This window comes from Ascaphus truei, chromosome 2, assembly GCF_040206685.1.
Source record: "Ascaphus truei isolate aAscTru1 chromosome 2, aAscTru1.hap1, whole genome shotgun sequence".
Taxonomy (NCBI): Eukaryota; Metazoa; Chordata; class Amphibia; order Anura; family Ascaphidae; genus Ascaphus; species Ascaphus truei.
The window spans coordinates 461,092,759-461,108,825 of record NC_134484.1 but is presented as its reverse complement, the minus strand read 5'-3'; the positions used below and the strand labels follow the sequence as shown (position 1 = coordinate 461,108,825).

At 42.2% G+C, this 16,067-nt stretch overlaps 1 protein-coding gene across 31 annotated transcripts in view; it reads left to right on the top strand.

Annotated features, from left to right (window-relative positions):
• Positions 1-16,067, top strand: part of OBSCN (obscurin, cytoskeletal calmodulin and titin-interacting RhoGEF) — a 462,171-nt gene that overhangs the window by 253,322 nt on the left and 192,782 nt on the right. For 29 of the 31 annotated variants that reach the window (XM_075588062.1, XM_075588043.1, XM_075588055.1 and 26 more), the window contains 8 exons: positions 147-434; positions 2,586-2,846; positions 3,475-4,818; positions 5,272-5,550; positions 6,112-6,187; positions 7,687-7,808; positions 13,805-14,002; positions 15,514-15,558. In XM_075588062.1, the coding sequence (XP_075444177.1) occupies positions 147-434; positions 2,586-2,846; positions 3,475-4,818; positions 5,272-5,550; positions 6,112-6,187; positions 7,687-7,808; positions 13,805-14,002; positions 15,514-15,558 (2,613 nt within the window). The remainder of the gene's footprint in view (positions 1-146; positions 435-2,585; positions 2,847-3,474; positions 4,819-5,271; positions 5,551-6,111; positions 6,188-7,686; positions 7,809-13,804; positions 14,003-15,513; positions 15,559-16,067) is intronic. The other 2 variants (XM_075588052.1, XM_075588045.1) reach the window with 1 other exon arrangement.

Below are 16,067 nucleotides of genomic sequence, written 5' to 3'. Positions count from 1 at the left end.
CAGTTGCTGTTGAAACACATGGCACAGATAGTGACGATGGAAGATGTGTCTGCTACCATGTTGTTGTAGGGTGCATACTTTTTCTTTCATCGAAAGCAGCAGAGGACATTGTACTATATCTTATCGGGACTATGTTGTGCCCACAGCCCTCCCTGATCCCCCAGAAGACCCGGAGATTGTAAGTAAGAGCGGCCAGTCCGTGACACTGTCTTGGTTCACACCGCTGAGTGATGGTGGCTCTGCCATCATAGGATACCGGGTTGAGATGAAAGCCTCTGGTAGTGACTGGCAGCAATGCAACACGGCACTTATTCAGAGCATGGAATATGTGGCGGATAATCTGGTGCCCGGCGAGGCCTACCGATTCCGCATTTCTTCCATAAACAAACTCGGATTCGGGGAACCCGTTCACTTACCTCAAACGGTACAGCTAGGTGAGAAGTAGTGGCCTTGCACCGCAAGCTGCACAAAGCTATGTAGACTCGCCATGTTTGCACGGCTTGTTTTACTAATCAAGACAATGGCCGGGGAAGCCGGAGATATTCTGTGCAATGTATAATAATAAACGCTGCCTTCCAAAGCTGAAGGAGCGTTCCTGCGATCAGCGTTCCCTTCTGTTTTCATTGTCACACCTGACTGTGCTGCTGTCACTGGGTCTATGACCTACATAGGATTTCTTTCGGCACTATCTGAACCTCCGCATTACTGCATCAGCACCTGGGCACAGATGAGACTTCAGCTGTGGTCCTGACCTGTGTGAAATCATCTTGCTGGAATAGCTTGGCCACTGCATGGCTTTGAGGCAGTGTAATACAGGGGTGGCCACCAACATGTCAGGTTTTCAGGATATCCCTGCTTCAGCACAGGTGGCTCAATCTGAGCCACTGATTGAGCCACCTGTGCTGAAGCAAGGATTGATTGAGCCATCTGTGTTGAGGCAGAGACTAATTGAGCCACCTGTGCTGATAACAGAGATACCCTGAAAACCTGACCCGTTGGTGGCTTTTGAGGACTGGAGTTGGCTACCCCTGGTGCTATACCACACACTTCCTTATCTTTTCCTCTACATTGTGTGCTAATCCAGCAGTGAATAGCTTCATCACTTTGTGTAACTAGCCTGGCCGTAGTAAGTGTATATGTTGCAATATTACTGTATGTCCTTAATGTCTGAGCGACTAAGCTTTAGGAATTTCAATTGAGCTAAAATAAAAAATGTTTTAGGACTGTTGAAATGCAAAGTGATAACCTATTATTCACGCGTTGAAGAGTTACCGGCTGATTGATCACATTTAAGGGCAGATTTCTTTGCTACGCTTGCATGCCACTTCTCACATTGTAGCTTAGTAATAATGTAAGTACTATAAAGTGTGCTGCAAATCATATATGTACACACATCTAGAATCAAATACCCTTCATTATTTAACAGCTCTTCTGTGGGAACAAGAAGATTACCTCTGCAATTCTGAATATGTTTATTCTTTCAAAAATGTATCAAAGTGGGAGAGGGGGTAGGGATTGCCTTGGAATTGGTTTTTCATTTAGACAATCCCATTCATTCTCTAATGAAGTGTCATTTTTTTTACCCCTTCCAATTTCTCATGGGGCTTTAACAATGTGTCACAGGATTTGAGGCATAAGCTGCAGTTACAGTATTTTTCGATGCATACATTTTATAGAGTTATTATGTTGCTTTTGACAACTATTCCATTCCCCTAAAAATCTTATTTGGATTTGTCCAAGTTTATTATAACCTTCCTGGTGATATTTAATTTTGTACAGTTTAACAATAAAACAATAGCTTTACCTATAGTGATGCCTTAGTATACATTTTGATTTACCTCTTATAATTGGGGGAAATGATGCCTCCTAAGTGATTGATTGTGGAGAACACTCACCATTCATGGTCTGTACGAGCCATTCGTATGGTATTCAGTATCCACATTATACTCATGATATGCTTTTAGGAAAGTGTATGTTCTGTATGTATAGGGCAAAAGGGTAGGAGTTGGATTTTTTTTATTGTGGCCGTGTTATAGACGTCATGATGAATTAAAGAGATTTTGTTCCAGTGTGTGGCATTTGTCCCGTTGACCATTACCAGGTTGGAAATACAGTAGAAGACCAACCTTAACTTGGGTACACATGCTATAAGGTCTCCAAGTACACGAGTGCTGTCTCTCGATATAATTGAACTGTATATGCAGTACATACAGAACTCATATTTAAGATTACATTTGAAAGATCACCACTATTACCACTTTACCACTATTGTCGAAGCCTTGTTACATCATGAAAAAGTGAACACGTAATAATACCTCGTGTTGATTATAGAATGACATCACCCAGATGTGACGTATATGGTCGTACCTAACTTTGGTCATTAACATGTCTGTCAGCAGAGGATCTATGATGTAAAAAAAAAAATACAAGGGTTCAATATAACAGCCTTGGAGTTTATCACTGATAGCAACACCTCCCATAACCTGATGGCATAGGACAACACGCTTGATTGTTACTGTACATTGTCAGCTCAGGTGACGTCTCTGTAGGTAGTGTAATCACTAATCTTTGCTTTATATTTGCAGAGCATCCTGCCACCATAAAACACCCATCGGAGAACAAAACAGTAACCGAAGAAGAACAGGTCCACCTTCAGCGGGATGAACTCTCAAAAGAAAGTCACGATGTCGGGTGGATGAAGGACAAAGATCCATTGCAACCTGCCTTGATTTCTGAAGGGGAAAAGCAGGCACTGATTATCCAAAACCTTTCACCAGGAGACCAAGGCACATACACGACCTTGACCTCATCAGACATAAATACATCTGTCACTTTGTCTGTGGGACGTAAGTCGGTTGTTTGCAGTTGCCATTGTTTTTTGCTTGGGGAGCACAGCCCACACATAATTGTTACAGACACAGTCCCTGCCCATGGGAGCTTACAATGTATGTTTTTGGTGCCTGAGGCACAAGGCGATAGAATGAATTGCCCAAGGTCACACGGAGCATGGTTCCAGGAATTGAACCAGGTTCAATTCAAACACTATTGTTTATAGAGTCTATGCCTTTACTCACTGAGCCACTCCTCCTCACAACTTCAGTGTATAATGTAGCAGAGTGTTAAACGGCACCTTGAAATTGGAATAATTATCATTAATGATGTTTGTGTGTGGTTATGGCGAATAGAACAGTAACTGGTATACCCTTTTTATGCTTGATTTTCATCTCCATCTTTGAACTATTTGTATTAGAGTAAGCAGAAGTACAGTATAGTATAAAATAAAAGCCTATCCAAATAGGAAGACATGATGGAAAATTGGGAAGGGAGGGAGCTGGAATAAAAGAAGCTTAAACAAGGGAGGAAGAAGAGAAAGGGACTTAGGTAGGCATGTGACCAGGGCCATAACAAATGCATCATAAAACATTTTACATTTCATGTACTGTACATGTATCTCCTCCATATCGTCCATTGTAGAACAAGTGGAGACCTCACAAGAGATTCTTACTGTAGCCCAGGAAAGATCTGAACTCAGAGTTGAGGATGAAGACGCTGCTCAACCGAGTTTGCCCCCGGAGGCTGCTCAAGAAGGGGATCTTCATTTACTATGGGAAGCCTTGGCCAAAAAGCGGAGAATGAGCAGAGAACCTACTTTGGACTCTATCTGCGAAGTCCCAGAAGAGGATGAAAAGCTCAGACTGAAAAGAGAAGCTGAGAAGCGCGCAGATTTTTCAGGTTACACTTCTGATGATCTAGCTAAAACAAGTGAAGCTGATTTGTCATTGACCAGCTCTGATGATGAATCCCGTGCGGGAACTCCATCACTGGTGTCTTATCTTAAAAAAGCCGGTCATTCAACCATCACATATGGTACAAGAGTTCAAACGATATCTACAAGCAAATTTTGGAAGCACTTTGAGACGTCAGGCACTGAGGGTAAGGAGCCCACACCCCCAACGGAACCAGCTGAACCAGAGATAATTGACGATGACCCTGCGATGGATAAAGCCGCCGTGAAAATTCAGGCTGCCTTCAAAGGATACAAAGCAAGGAAGGTGATCAAGCAGCAAGAGTGCCCTGTGTTTGGGGAGATGTTTAAAGACTTTTCTGTTGAACCTGGAGGAACAGTTCATCTTGAATGTGTAGCCATCAGCAAAACAGACATTAAGGCTCGCTGGCTCAAAGATGACGAAGAGGTTTCCGATGGTCGTCATTATCATATTGACAATTACAGTGATGGAACATGTTCCTTAATAATTACGGGGGTAGAACTAAAGGACACTGGGAAATATACATGTGAAGTGTCTAACAAGTTTGGGGCAGTTTACCACAGTGCCAGGTTGGTGGTAGGAAGTGGGGTACTTGAACCTGCTCGTAAGCGAAAACCTGCTCCTGTTAAGCCAGGTACAGACAGTGAGACAGAAAGCAGCACATCAGGAAGTGAACTAGATGAGGCTTTCCGTAAGGCCGGGAGGAGACTTCATAAGATCTTTAAATCCAAGGCCTCCTATGAAATGTCCGATGTGGAAGAAGAACTGTTTGTCAGTGCTGACGAAGGAGACCTAGAAACTATAGACCACCAGACATACCGGGAGGATGATAAGTACATCTACATCAAGTTTGAAGTCATGACGGAGGCTAAAGTAGCTGCTAGTAGGTTCAGAGAAATGTTTTCTGCCATGGGTATTCCAGTGGAAATAGACATTTTTGACCAAGGTGCGAAGAAGGTGGAGCTACGGATAATGAAAGCAGAAACCGGAACCACCGTGCAGCAGCGAACTGAAGTGAAACCACAAATGACGTTGTTGACTTCCGACACTGGTGAGAATGAATAACTTACTGTAGGTCACCAAGTTGGTTACTTTGAAAAGATACTGGTTTGCTGTTCTTTATAAAAGTGAGAAGAAATCCATATCCACTGCAAAAAAAAAATTATATATATTTTAGTTTTCTTGTGTGCACTATAACAACATTATAATCTGCTTTTTAATGATGTGTGCATTTGTGATGTCACTCAAGTAAACTAACTTGCAGCTCAGGTCTGCTATTACAACAATAAATATTTCTGCACAAGAACAGTTTAATTAAACGTTCTGATATTGTGAAACTCTCCTTATCAAAAAAATGTATAAATCAGGTAAGATAGGAAGATGTGTAGATGATAGTAGATTCGTTGTCAGTTTTTGTTGCAAAGTTACCATAGTTTTCAGGATGCATTGTTATATAAACATACAAAGTCACAATAATATACTTTATTTTGTTATCTATTCTAAGCACCCATCTTTGTTACTGAGCTTCAAAACCAAGAGGTACAAGATGGCTATCCGGTCAGTTTTGATTGTGTTGTCATTGGTAAACCAATGCCAACAATCCGCTGGTTTAAGGATGGCAAGGTGATTGAGGAGGATGACCACTATATGATAAATGAAGACCAAGAAGGATGCCACCAACTCATCATAACAGCGGTTGTTCCCAAGGACATGGGAGTGTACAGATGTTTGGCAGAAAATAGAATGGGGGTGTCTTCGACCAAGGCTGAGCTCAGAGTGGACTGTAAGTGTCAGATGGACAATAATGTATCAAAAGCATTATAAAAACCTCTCGGCATTACATAAACACCTACTTTTTATTAAAGCTTATCGTTCAATGTCTTAGTTCTATCGGGGCCACCCCCAAATGGACGAGACAAGAAGAATGAAAGGTGCACATCTTGCTTCTTTGACAATATCAAAAATGGCCCTTTACTTTATTATAAATGACTTTGCCATGAGAAATTCAACTGGCACATTCCTATTGGTTACACTGCACAATGGTACTCCAAACTGGTGGACATTGTTTATGTAGGTTTTAGTATGATCTTAAAATTGCGTCCCACTAGAGACTTACTGTATGTAGGAAAATACAGTATGTAGTAATGGAATGGATGGGCCCCAGATGCATAGCAAAATGTTTGCAATGCATAGAACGTAGGGAGAATAACATCGTTTTGTGTGGAGGGGAGAAGTTATTAAGGAAGCTCCAGGGCAAAATATGCAGATATGCAGATATGCACAAGACATACTGATGAGCAGAAGTGCATAATGAATATAACTTTGTGACTGTTTTATCTTACAGTAACCAGTTCAGATTATGACACTGCAGAAGCAACAGAAACATCCTCCTATTTCAGTGCACAAGGTTACATGTCCAGGTAAACTATTTTTGGAAAAGAAATCAGACAATATTATATGTTGTTTTGTAATTAAAGCTGCAGTTCAGTCAATATCCTGCATGTGTTTTTTTTTTTTAATAAATCAGTTCTGTAGTAAGAAAAAATACTTTTAGCATTTTCTGTTTTAAAAAAAACAACTTTGAAAGACCATTTTTTCTTGTATTCTATTTTAACAAGCATTTACTAAGGCACTGCCCTTTCATGTCCTGTCACAAGCCCTGGCACACCCCTTTGTCAGCCCTGCCCTCCCTCTTGCACATGTCAGTTTTTTTAAATAAATTATTTCTGTACTATGCGGAAATACTTGTAGCATTTAAAAAAAAAAACTCTGAATGACATTTTTAATGTATTATAATGTAATAAGCATATTTTGTTTCTATAGCAACAGTTTACAAAGTCACATCCCCTTCCTCTTCTGAAACAGGCTCTGGCACACCCCTTTTTGAGCCCTGTCCTCTCTCTAGCAGTGCCCCAATTTATCTGGTGACTGCCCGGTCACATGATCTTCCCCACAGAACTTTGCACCTTTGGTTCTATTCTCCTGCACTGACAGCCATTTAGTGAACCCCCGAGCCGAATCTTCGCCGATTGATCACAGGAGAACGGCAACTAAGCTAATTACTTATCATTGTGTGGATTGTATTGACACATATTACAGGGGGAAAAACAACAACAACAAAAAACAACCGGCAGCTTGGACAGCTGCTTTAATAACGGTTACATACATCGTGTCTGACATTGTTCTTTATTGCCATTAGTTAGTGCTGATCTATAGCTGTTAAAGAAGTCTATTGTTATTGTATATAAACTGGCATTCGAGGGAAATGATCAGCGAATGGGAACATTAGAAAAGTGTTTTATATATGTGGGTGACTCAACAAGGATTAGGGTCTCATCTCTGGTTGTTACACACTTTATAACATTTTAAGGCCAGCAATGCACTGCGCTGTGTTACTGGCTCTCAATAACTTACTAGCACCCTCTCTCTCTCAACCATGAGGAGCCATCTTAAAACCCACCTCCTTAACGAAGCATACGAGTAGTTCCGTGGCTGATGCTACACACTTCATACATCGACCGTGGCCCCCTGCAGACGCACGTACCCCAAACACCATCCTACTGTCTGTACGTTCTTCCTACCTACCCATTAGATTGTGAGCTCTTCAGGGGATGTTACTTTTATGCCTGAAGCGCTTATTCCCATTATGTGTTATATTGTTATGCCACGTGTATTACTGCTGTGACGCGCTCTATAAAGATATACATACAGTACGGAATTGGACTAACCTTGCCCATGGACTGGTCAGAACAAATGTAACCTACGATTGTCCACCAATGTTTTTCCCCCCAGGAATTAGCTTATGGCAAATGTGTGTAGTTAGCCGGTAGCAGTAAGCCAACAGAACTACTTTACTTGAGTACATACTGTATATTCGGCCAATAACTGTGTGTTTCTGCTTTATTTGACCTGATTGTAGAGAACAGGAGGGAATCGAATCGACCGCAGAAGAAGAGCAGCTGCCCCAGATTCTGGAGGAACTTCGGGACATCCTCGTGTCCCCGGGAACCCCACTGGCCAAGCTGAAGATCAAAGTGAAAGGTACTGTACAAATATTGTATCATTTTATTGCTTTCGAATTCTGTATCTCCTGCCATCCAATAAGTAGCATTAATGTCTTATGTGATGAAAGACTGTACGGTAGTAAAATATGCAAAAAAAAGTACAAAGTGCAACTTTATATTACAATGGTTACACAGTATAGTAGACTACTATATGTAAAGTAGACAAATATGTAACGTTCAATATCATTTTAACCCAGGGGTCTCCTTTAGGCAAACTAGCATAATAGATGCACAACAGTCTATAGTAATATAGTCAAATAAGGTAATTTAGATGCTCAATGGCTGTACTTAATAAGCAGTGCTAAGCCATAGTACACCATCCTGTGCTGTAAGACACATTTAGGCCCATTCAATTGTATGGTGCTTTAAGGTGTGTTATGGCTTAGCACCACTTAGTATACATATCCCAATATATTTCCATTCCATCAATAGAGCCGTTTGAGGAAAGAAAGTGTTATATCCACAAAATAGGATTATCCACAAAATAGTATATGTGAAGGTTGTGAGTAATTTTTCTTTTTCATATGCAATGCATACTGTATGTACCTTTGTGTGTCAAATGGGCCCTTTAATGTGGAATATGGTTTAGAATCCACAAAGCAGTCCATGTTTAACCTGTACCATCCCGGGTCACAGAAGAGGACAGTGTGTGTGTGTGTGTGTGTGTGTGTGTGTGTGTGTGTGTGTGTGTGTGTGTGTGTGTGTGTCACATCCCCACTCCTGTGAATGCACATGGCAGCAGCATGAAAACACATTAATCTTTTCTTATTGACATCATCTTCTCAATGTAATGATCAATGGGACCTGAGACGCAAGCTTTTCTCACCGGGGTCTCTTCGCATCTTCTCGTAAAGGAGCAAGCCATTGTATCTAAAGTGCCGCTTGAATTGCCTCTTTAATGTTACATCGTAACTGTTAGCTACTGTACATTGTACAGGCATACCCCAGTTTAAGGACACTCACTTTAAGTACACTCACGAGTAAGTACATCTCGCTCAATAGGCAAATGGCAGCTCGCGCATGCGCCTGTCAGCACGTCCTGAACAGCAATACTGTCTCCCTACCTGTACCGAAGCTGTGCGCAAGCGGGGAGACTATAAAGCCTGTTACACATGTATTATTTACATTAGTTATGCACGTATATAACGATTGCAGTACAGTACATGCATCGATAAGTGGGAAAAAGGTATTGCTTCACTTTAAGTACATTTTCGCTTTACATACATGCTCTGGTCCCATTGCGTACGTTAACGCGGGGTATGCATGTACACAGTGTTAAGTGCAGCTACTTTGTGGTTCTGAAAAGTTACACCTTTTCTTATCCTAGTAAAAGGGTGCTCAACTCCAGTCCTCAAGTCCTCCTCCCCCCCATCCTCAACAGGTCAGGATATCCTTGCTTCAGCACAGGTGGCTCAATCAGTCCCTGCTTCAGCACAGGTGGCTCAATCAGTCCCTGCTTCAGCACGGGTGGCTCAATCAGTTCCTGCTTTAGCACAGGTGGATCAATCAGTCCCTGCTTCAGCACAGGTGGCTCAATCAGTCCCTGCTTCAGCACAGGTGGCTCAATCAGAGGCTGCGTCTTCGACTGAGTCTTTGATTAAGCCACCTGTGCTGAAGCCAGCTGTCCTGAAAACCTAACCTGTTGGGGGGGCTTGAGGACAGGAAATGAGCGCCGCTATCCTGGAAGACCATTGAATGGGTGACTTACATTATGTGTTGCCATACTACATTTGACTTTGTCTTAGTTAACTATGCATTCAAAATACTAGGCACAGGGATTAATGTAAATCAGTAGACAGTGAGACCAATCTATGTAATGGTGTAGAGGGAGAGGGGGGTTGGCCCAGTATTAAAGGGGTTGCACCCCATATGGCCACCCCCTGACCTCACCAGGGAGGCAAGGGGTTAACTGGACTGTGGTCCAGGAATGTGGCTTACACCTTGTCATGTCAGGAAACTGTATGTTCCCCTGTTCCCATGTTTCATTATAATCCTGTATTTTAATGTTTTAAAGTGCATTTCTGTATCTCCAGTTCTGGAGGTCGCAGAGAGTTGATATTTGGCCAATGTGTGGAGTCACTGTAGGCATTAAAAACTGGCAAATTTCGACCCACTGAGCCCACCAGAATGGAACTTATTAATATGTGTAGATATTAAAGTCTATATGTATGGTATTTTGGATCTGCTCTGAAAATGCAGACTCCATTTTCTATGCTAATAGGTCATGAAGGGCAGCCGGCTGATTGAGCCTAAGCACTGTGATCAAAAGTTAACTGCCTTGATTGTTTACACTAAGTACTAATCAACAGACCAAGTACTAATCAACAGACTCAAAAACAGAAAAGACGGTGCAAAACAGCGCTAAAACACACAATAATAATATTATAATATAATAAATTGGCAGCCAGACAAAAACTGACTGTACAGTCAGTAACTTGGCAAAGAAAAAAGATAAGCCGGCGCCAGTTCAAACCGTGACGTGTAAAGTCCAAATCAAGTCCTTTAGTGATGGTGATGAGCAAAGTGCAGATTTCTTCCAAAACGTGACGTGATATGTGAAAAAATAAAGAGAGAATTATAGTGCAGTATGTCAGAATGAGGACATAAAAACATATAACACTGACAACATAAAACAAACAAGACAGACTCACAACATCAACTAGCCAGACAGAAATGAATAAAAAAGCTATTTATTAACAACTAATGCAGGATTCTGGATAGTTTCACACACTAATCCGGGGGGGGGCAAAATCGTTGCCCTACTCACAGGATGCAGGATGTTTGAAAGCAGCAGGACTTGAAGCACTTTCTGTGGATCCAAGATGGCGTCCGGAGCTCACTCTCTGGCGTCCCCACGTGTGGCAGATGCTGTATGGAGCTCCAGGGGCGCTGGATCAGTGATGCTGCTATGCGTGTCACGCTCTCTCCTCCTGCCGGTTTCCAATTCTCCTACTCTCCTGTTACCCAGCCGTGCGGTATACTCTCCACGAATAAATTGCTTCTAAAAAACGAGTCTTCCCAACGCGTTTCGTGCGCATGCGCGCACTTCTTCAAGGGATGTAGCTACCCCTGAATCTGGATAGTTTATATACACAGTCCACTATTCCAATTGGTCCATGTTATAATTGGCTATGTGTTAACTGTATGACTGCCAGAACAGAGGTAGAAACAGAGAAAGCCTGGCTGAACATACATACTATAAATAAGACAAAACAATACAACATTAAAACATTAAAAGACTTAAAATTACTAAAATATTAAATAATAAAAGGAGCTCAATGAAAGGGGTTATGTTATAAAAAAGCCTTCAATTCAAAGTCTATATTTAACCCCCTTGGTGAGAGTGTCTTCAATTCATAAATCCAGTATGCTTCCCGCATACTGGCATGATTGAGTCTATTCCCACCTCGGGGGCTGGCTTGAACCTCCTCAATAGCCTGACACCTTAAGCCTATAGGGTTCTTATTATGGCATAAAAGAAAGTGATGGGAAACGCTATGTGTGACTAGTCCTTTTCTTATATTGTATACGTGTTCATAGACACGTCTCTGATAGGATCTCCCCGTTCTGCCTACATATTGCAAGCCACTTTCTTTTATGCCATAATAAGAACCCTATAGGCTTAAGGTGTCAGGCTATTGAGGAGGTTCAAGCCGGCCCCCGAGGTGGGAATAGACTCAATCATGCCAGTATGCGGGAAGCATACTGGATTTATGAATTGAAGACACTCTCACCAAGGGGGTTAAATATAGACTTTGAATTGAAGGCTTTTTTATAACATAACCCCTTTCATTGAGCTCCTTTTATTATTTAATATTTTAGTAATTAAGTCTTTTAATGTTTTAATGTTGTATTGTTTTGTCTTATTTATAGTATGTATGTTCAGCCAGGCTTTCTCTGTTTCTACCTCTGTTCTGGCAGTCATACAGTTAACACATAGCCAATTATAACATGGACCAATTGGAATAGTGGACTGTGTATATAAACTATCCAGACTCAGGGGTAGCTACATCCCTTGAAGAAGTGCGCGCATGCGCACGAAACGCGTTGGGAAGACTCGTTTTTTAGAAGCAATTTATTCGTGGAGAGTATACCGCACGGCTGGGTAACAGGAGAGTAGGAGAATTGGAAACCGGCAGGAGGAGAGAGCGTGACACGCATAGCAGCATCACTGATCCAGACCCCCTGGAGCTCCATACAGCATCTGCCACACGTGGGGACGCCAGAGAGTGAGCTCCGGTCGCCATCTTGGATCCACAGAAAGTGCTTCAAGTCCTGCTGCTTTCAAACATCCTGCATCCTGTGAGTAGGGCAACGATTTTGCCCCCCCGGATTAGTGTGTGAAACTATCCAGAATCCTGCATTAGTTGTTAATAAATAGCTTTTTTATTCATTTCTGTCTGGCTAGTTGATGTTGTGAGTCTGTCTTGTTTGTTTTATGTTGTCAGTGTTATATGTTTTTATGTCCTCATTCTGACATACTGCACTATAATTCTCTCTTTATTTTTTCACATATCACGTCACGTTTTGGAAGAAATCTGCACTTTGCTCATCACCATCACTAAAGGACTTGATTTGGACTTTACACGTCACGGTTTGAACTGGCGCCGGCTTATCTTTTTTCTTTACTAATCAACAGACTGACACTCTAATTGTTACCTGAGGGCGGAGAATCATCAAACTGGAGTGGTTTGTAAGTGTTATGTCTACACCTACAAACAATGCAGATCCTACCAGATACTTAATTTGGTAGACTGGTCGTCGCCCCTGATTTAATTATGGGGCTACAGAAATAAGATCCTCAAAGTCCCAGTACACATGGGCTAATTAGCTGGGGGGCATGGGTTAATCTGTGTCTCCACGTTAGGGATTGGATACAGATAATTGTTCACCAATAGTCTGTATTCCATGTTAAGAATAGGGTTACACAGGTATATAAACTGTGTCAACCCTACAGTTTTTTTTGTTGTGCTTCTGATTCCACCTGGAATGTCACCGGATTGCTGGAGAATTGCTAGCTGATGCTTCTCCATCCCCCAACCCTAAGTAAGTGTTACCTTCTTGCCTGTTAATTGTACTATATTGCTGAGTTCAGATTTTTCAAGGAATAAATATATTTTATTATATCTAAGCCTCGTTCAGTTCAACCCAGATATTTGGTGTTCATTATATCTTGTCATAAGCTACCGTGACAAATGGATTAGTCTCTTATTGGATAGTGTACTAATGGTGAGAGACCCACTGTTTGTGCATCTCAGATCTAGGTTTATGAAATGACCTTAGTGTTGGAAAAAAAAAGACATAAATACTCTCTCAGAAATAATATTATAGTTATGTATTTTTCTGACACATTCTCTCACTTGTTACCAATTGCACTCAACATATACATATTTACAACAGCTTATTAATTTAATTCGCTTTTTTTTTTTTTTAGAAGAGTCAAACTCTCGAACGGAAGCATTTTCTTATGGTTTTTGTGACCAAGAATGTGTCTTTCTTTACATTGGGTCCTAACGAATACTTTCCTACTTCACACTTTCTGATGGCATCACAATTACATACAGTAACATACTGTAATCAAACAAGGGGGAAATAACGTGGCAGCTCATGTGCCTGTATACCCAAAGGGGGATTCTTTTCTACAGTTATCCGGCTGAAAACTGGAGCAAAACCCGGTGCAAAAAAAATTAGCACTAAATGTACTGTATCAAATAAATCTGGTGCAATTGTTGGCCATTGGTTTTGCCCCAGATTTGCAGCTGGGAGGCTATGGGCTTTTTATAAAATATATTAAATAATGATGACAAAAAAGGCTCCATTCATAAATAAACCATGAATACATCATCTTATATTTAGATTTCTTTTAAGGTACTAATCGCCTACAATCACTTTGTTAATATTATTGCACGCGGCTGCCAGCAGTTTACCTTGGTCTTAGTAGGGGTTGACCCTGTAACGTTACTTGTTTTCCAGGGTACCCACGTCCTCGGGTGTATTGGTTTAGGGATGGACAACCCATTCACGCCTCCGATAGGATTCTGGTGACCGACAAAAAGAAAGCGCATTCACTCGAGATTCTGAACGTCACCAAAGAAGACGCTGGGGAGTATTCCACATACATCTGCAATTCTTCGGGTTCCGCATACTCCTCCGCAAGACTTGTGGTCAAAGGTAAGTGTTTGGTTTCACAGTAAGGCCTGCACTGTCAGATTATGCTTTGCAACAGGAGTGGTTAACTCCAGTGCTCAAGGGTCATCAACAGGTCAGGTTGAAAGGATATCCCAGCTCCAGCACAGGTGGCTCAGCTGAGCCTCTGATTGAACCACCTGTGCTGAAGCTGGGACTGATTGAGCCACCTGTGCTGAAGCAGGGATATCCTTGAAACCTGACCTGTTTGTGGCCCTTGAGGACTGGAGGTGGCCATCTCTGCTTTACAAAGATACAATTTGGCACTGGAGCACATCTCGCTGTATTTATCTGCCATTTCTCGCATGTTCACATAGCGCATAAAACAGCTGTTTAGGTTGTGACTTGGTTCTGGCTGTGCAATTCTGGGCAGTCTGCCAATGTTGTACGCAGGTGAAGAAGTCTCACTCCCTCCACCGCTCCCTCCCTATACCTCTCTCACTCCCTCCACCTCTCTCACTCCCTCTACCGCTCCCTCCCTATACCTCTCCCTTTATCCACCTCTCACTCCCTTTACCTCTCACTCCCTCCACCTATCTCTCACGCCCTCCACATCTCCCTTCCTCCCTCCCTCAATCCACCTCTCCTTCAATCCACCTCTCCTTCAATCCACCTCTCACTCCCTCTACCTCCCTCCACCTCCCTCTCACTCCCTCCACCACTCTCTTAGTCCCTCCATCTCTCTCACTCCCTCCACCTCTCTCCCTCTCACTCCCTCCACCTCTCCCTCTCCAACTCTCTTCCCCCACTTCATTCCCTCTTTACTCTCAGTAAATTCTTCAATCTTGTCAGCTGGGGGGGGGGGAGGGGGGAGACAAGGAACGTGTGTTACGTCAAATAGAACATACTGTGATGGGGAAAGTGCTAGCAAAGTAATATTTTTTTATACATCATTTTTAATGATTACTTTAAAAATGCCTAATTTTTTTTATTACATCAAGTTGATTACAAATGTGGTGGTTTAGCGTGGCAACACTCTCGGTTTAACGATTACAATTATTGTAATAAAAGCAGCAAATCCTGTCGCACGTCAGATAAATGCCACTATACAGTATGCAGCTGAGCTGCATAGATTTATTTGCTGCAGAGCGATGGTTACAGTGACAGAAGCCCAATGTTTCGGGAAAGCCCTTCGTCAGGTTCACAGCCTGTGGCACTAGGTGCACAGCCCGTGGCACTGGGTGGAGTTCCATGCCTGTGCGTGGATTTCTAAGCAAAAACTTTTATGGATGAGAGACTTCAATAAGTTCACCAATCGCTACATATCCTGCTACATATCCTACAAGCAACAAAAAGTCTCAGTGTATAAAGTGGCTCTAAAGAAATGTTCAGTACATACATCGTTATTGTAGTTCAGCACAGTTGTATCTGGGCTTTCATGCATCGGCCATGAGATCTCCTGTGCACAATTTGAGGTACCGCACTAAACTCGCGCATAAGGGAATCAAGTCCGCTTTATAAGGGATCCATAATGATGTATTTTCTTCTGTTCCAAGGACCAGAGGAACTACAAAAGGAGAAGCCAGCAGAAACCGCACAAGGTCAGCCTGTTTTTTTGTCTTGTCCAGGTACTCTTGTTGGCCTTGATGTAGATGGGTTCTCTGAGGGTTTTGATACCTTTTGTCTTGTTGTTTTTGATATAAAACATGCTGCTTTGATGTATAAAAAAAAAAGAGAGAGAGGTAATATGGCAACCCAATCAATAAACCAAAGTAGATGTCACCTGCCGGTGCCCACAGACCAAGGGGGGTTGTCCTGCCAGGTCCCCAAGTGATAACATAGATAAGGAAAGCAGTCCAGGCACACGGTCTTATCCAACAGTAGAAACTTTAATCCAGCATAAATCCAACGTTTCGACTGCACACAAGCAGTCTTTGTCAAGGTGCAAGATGCAGGAGCTTTAAATCTGCCCTTTCGACTGCCCCACACAGCCCAGCCTGAGCTGCTGCCGGCACCCCCTTCAGAGTTAAGTATCTCGGGTTGCAGAGGGTCCCCGGAGCTGACATGAACGCAGATCAGCTCTGGATAGCGGTGCCCCAGGTATATTAGA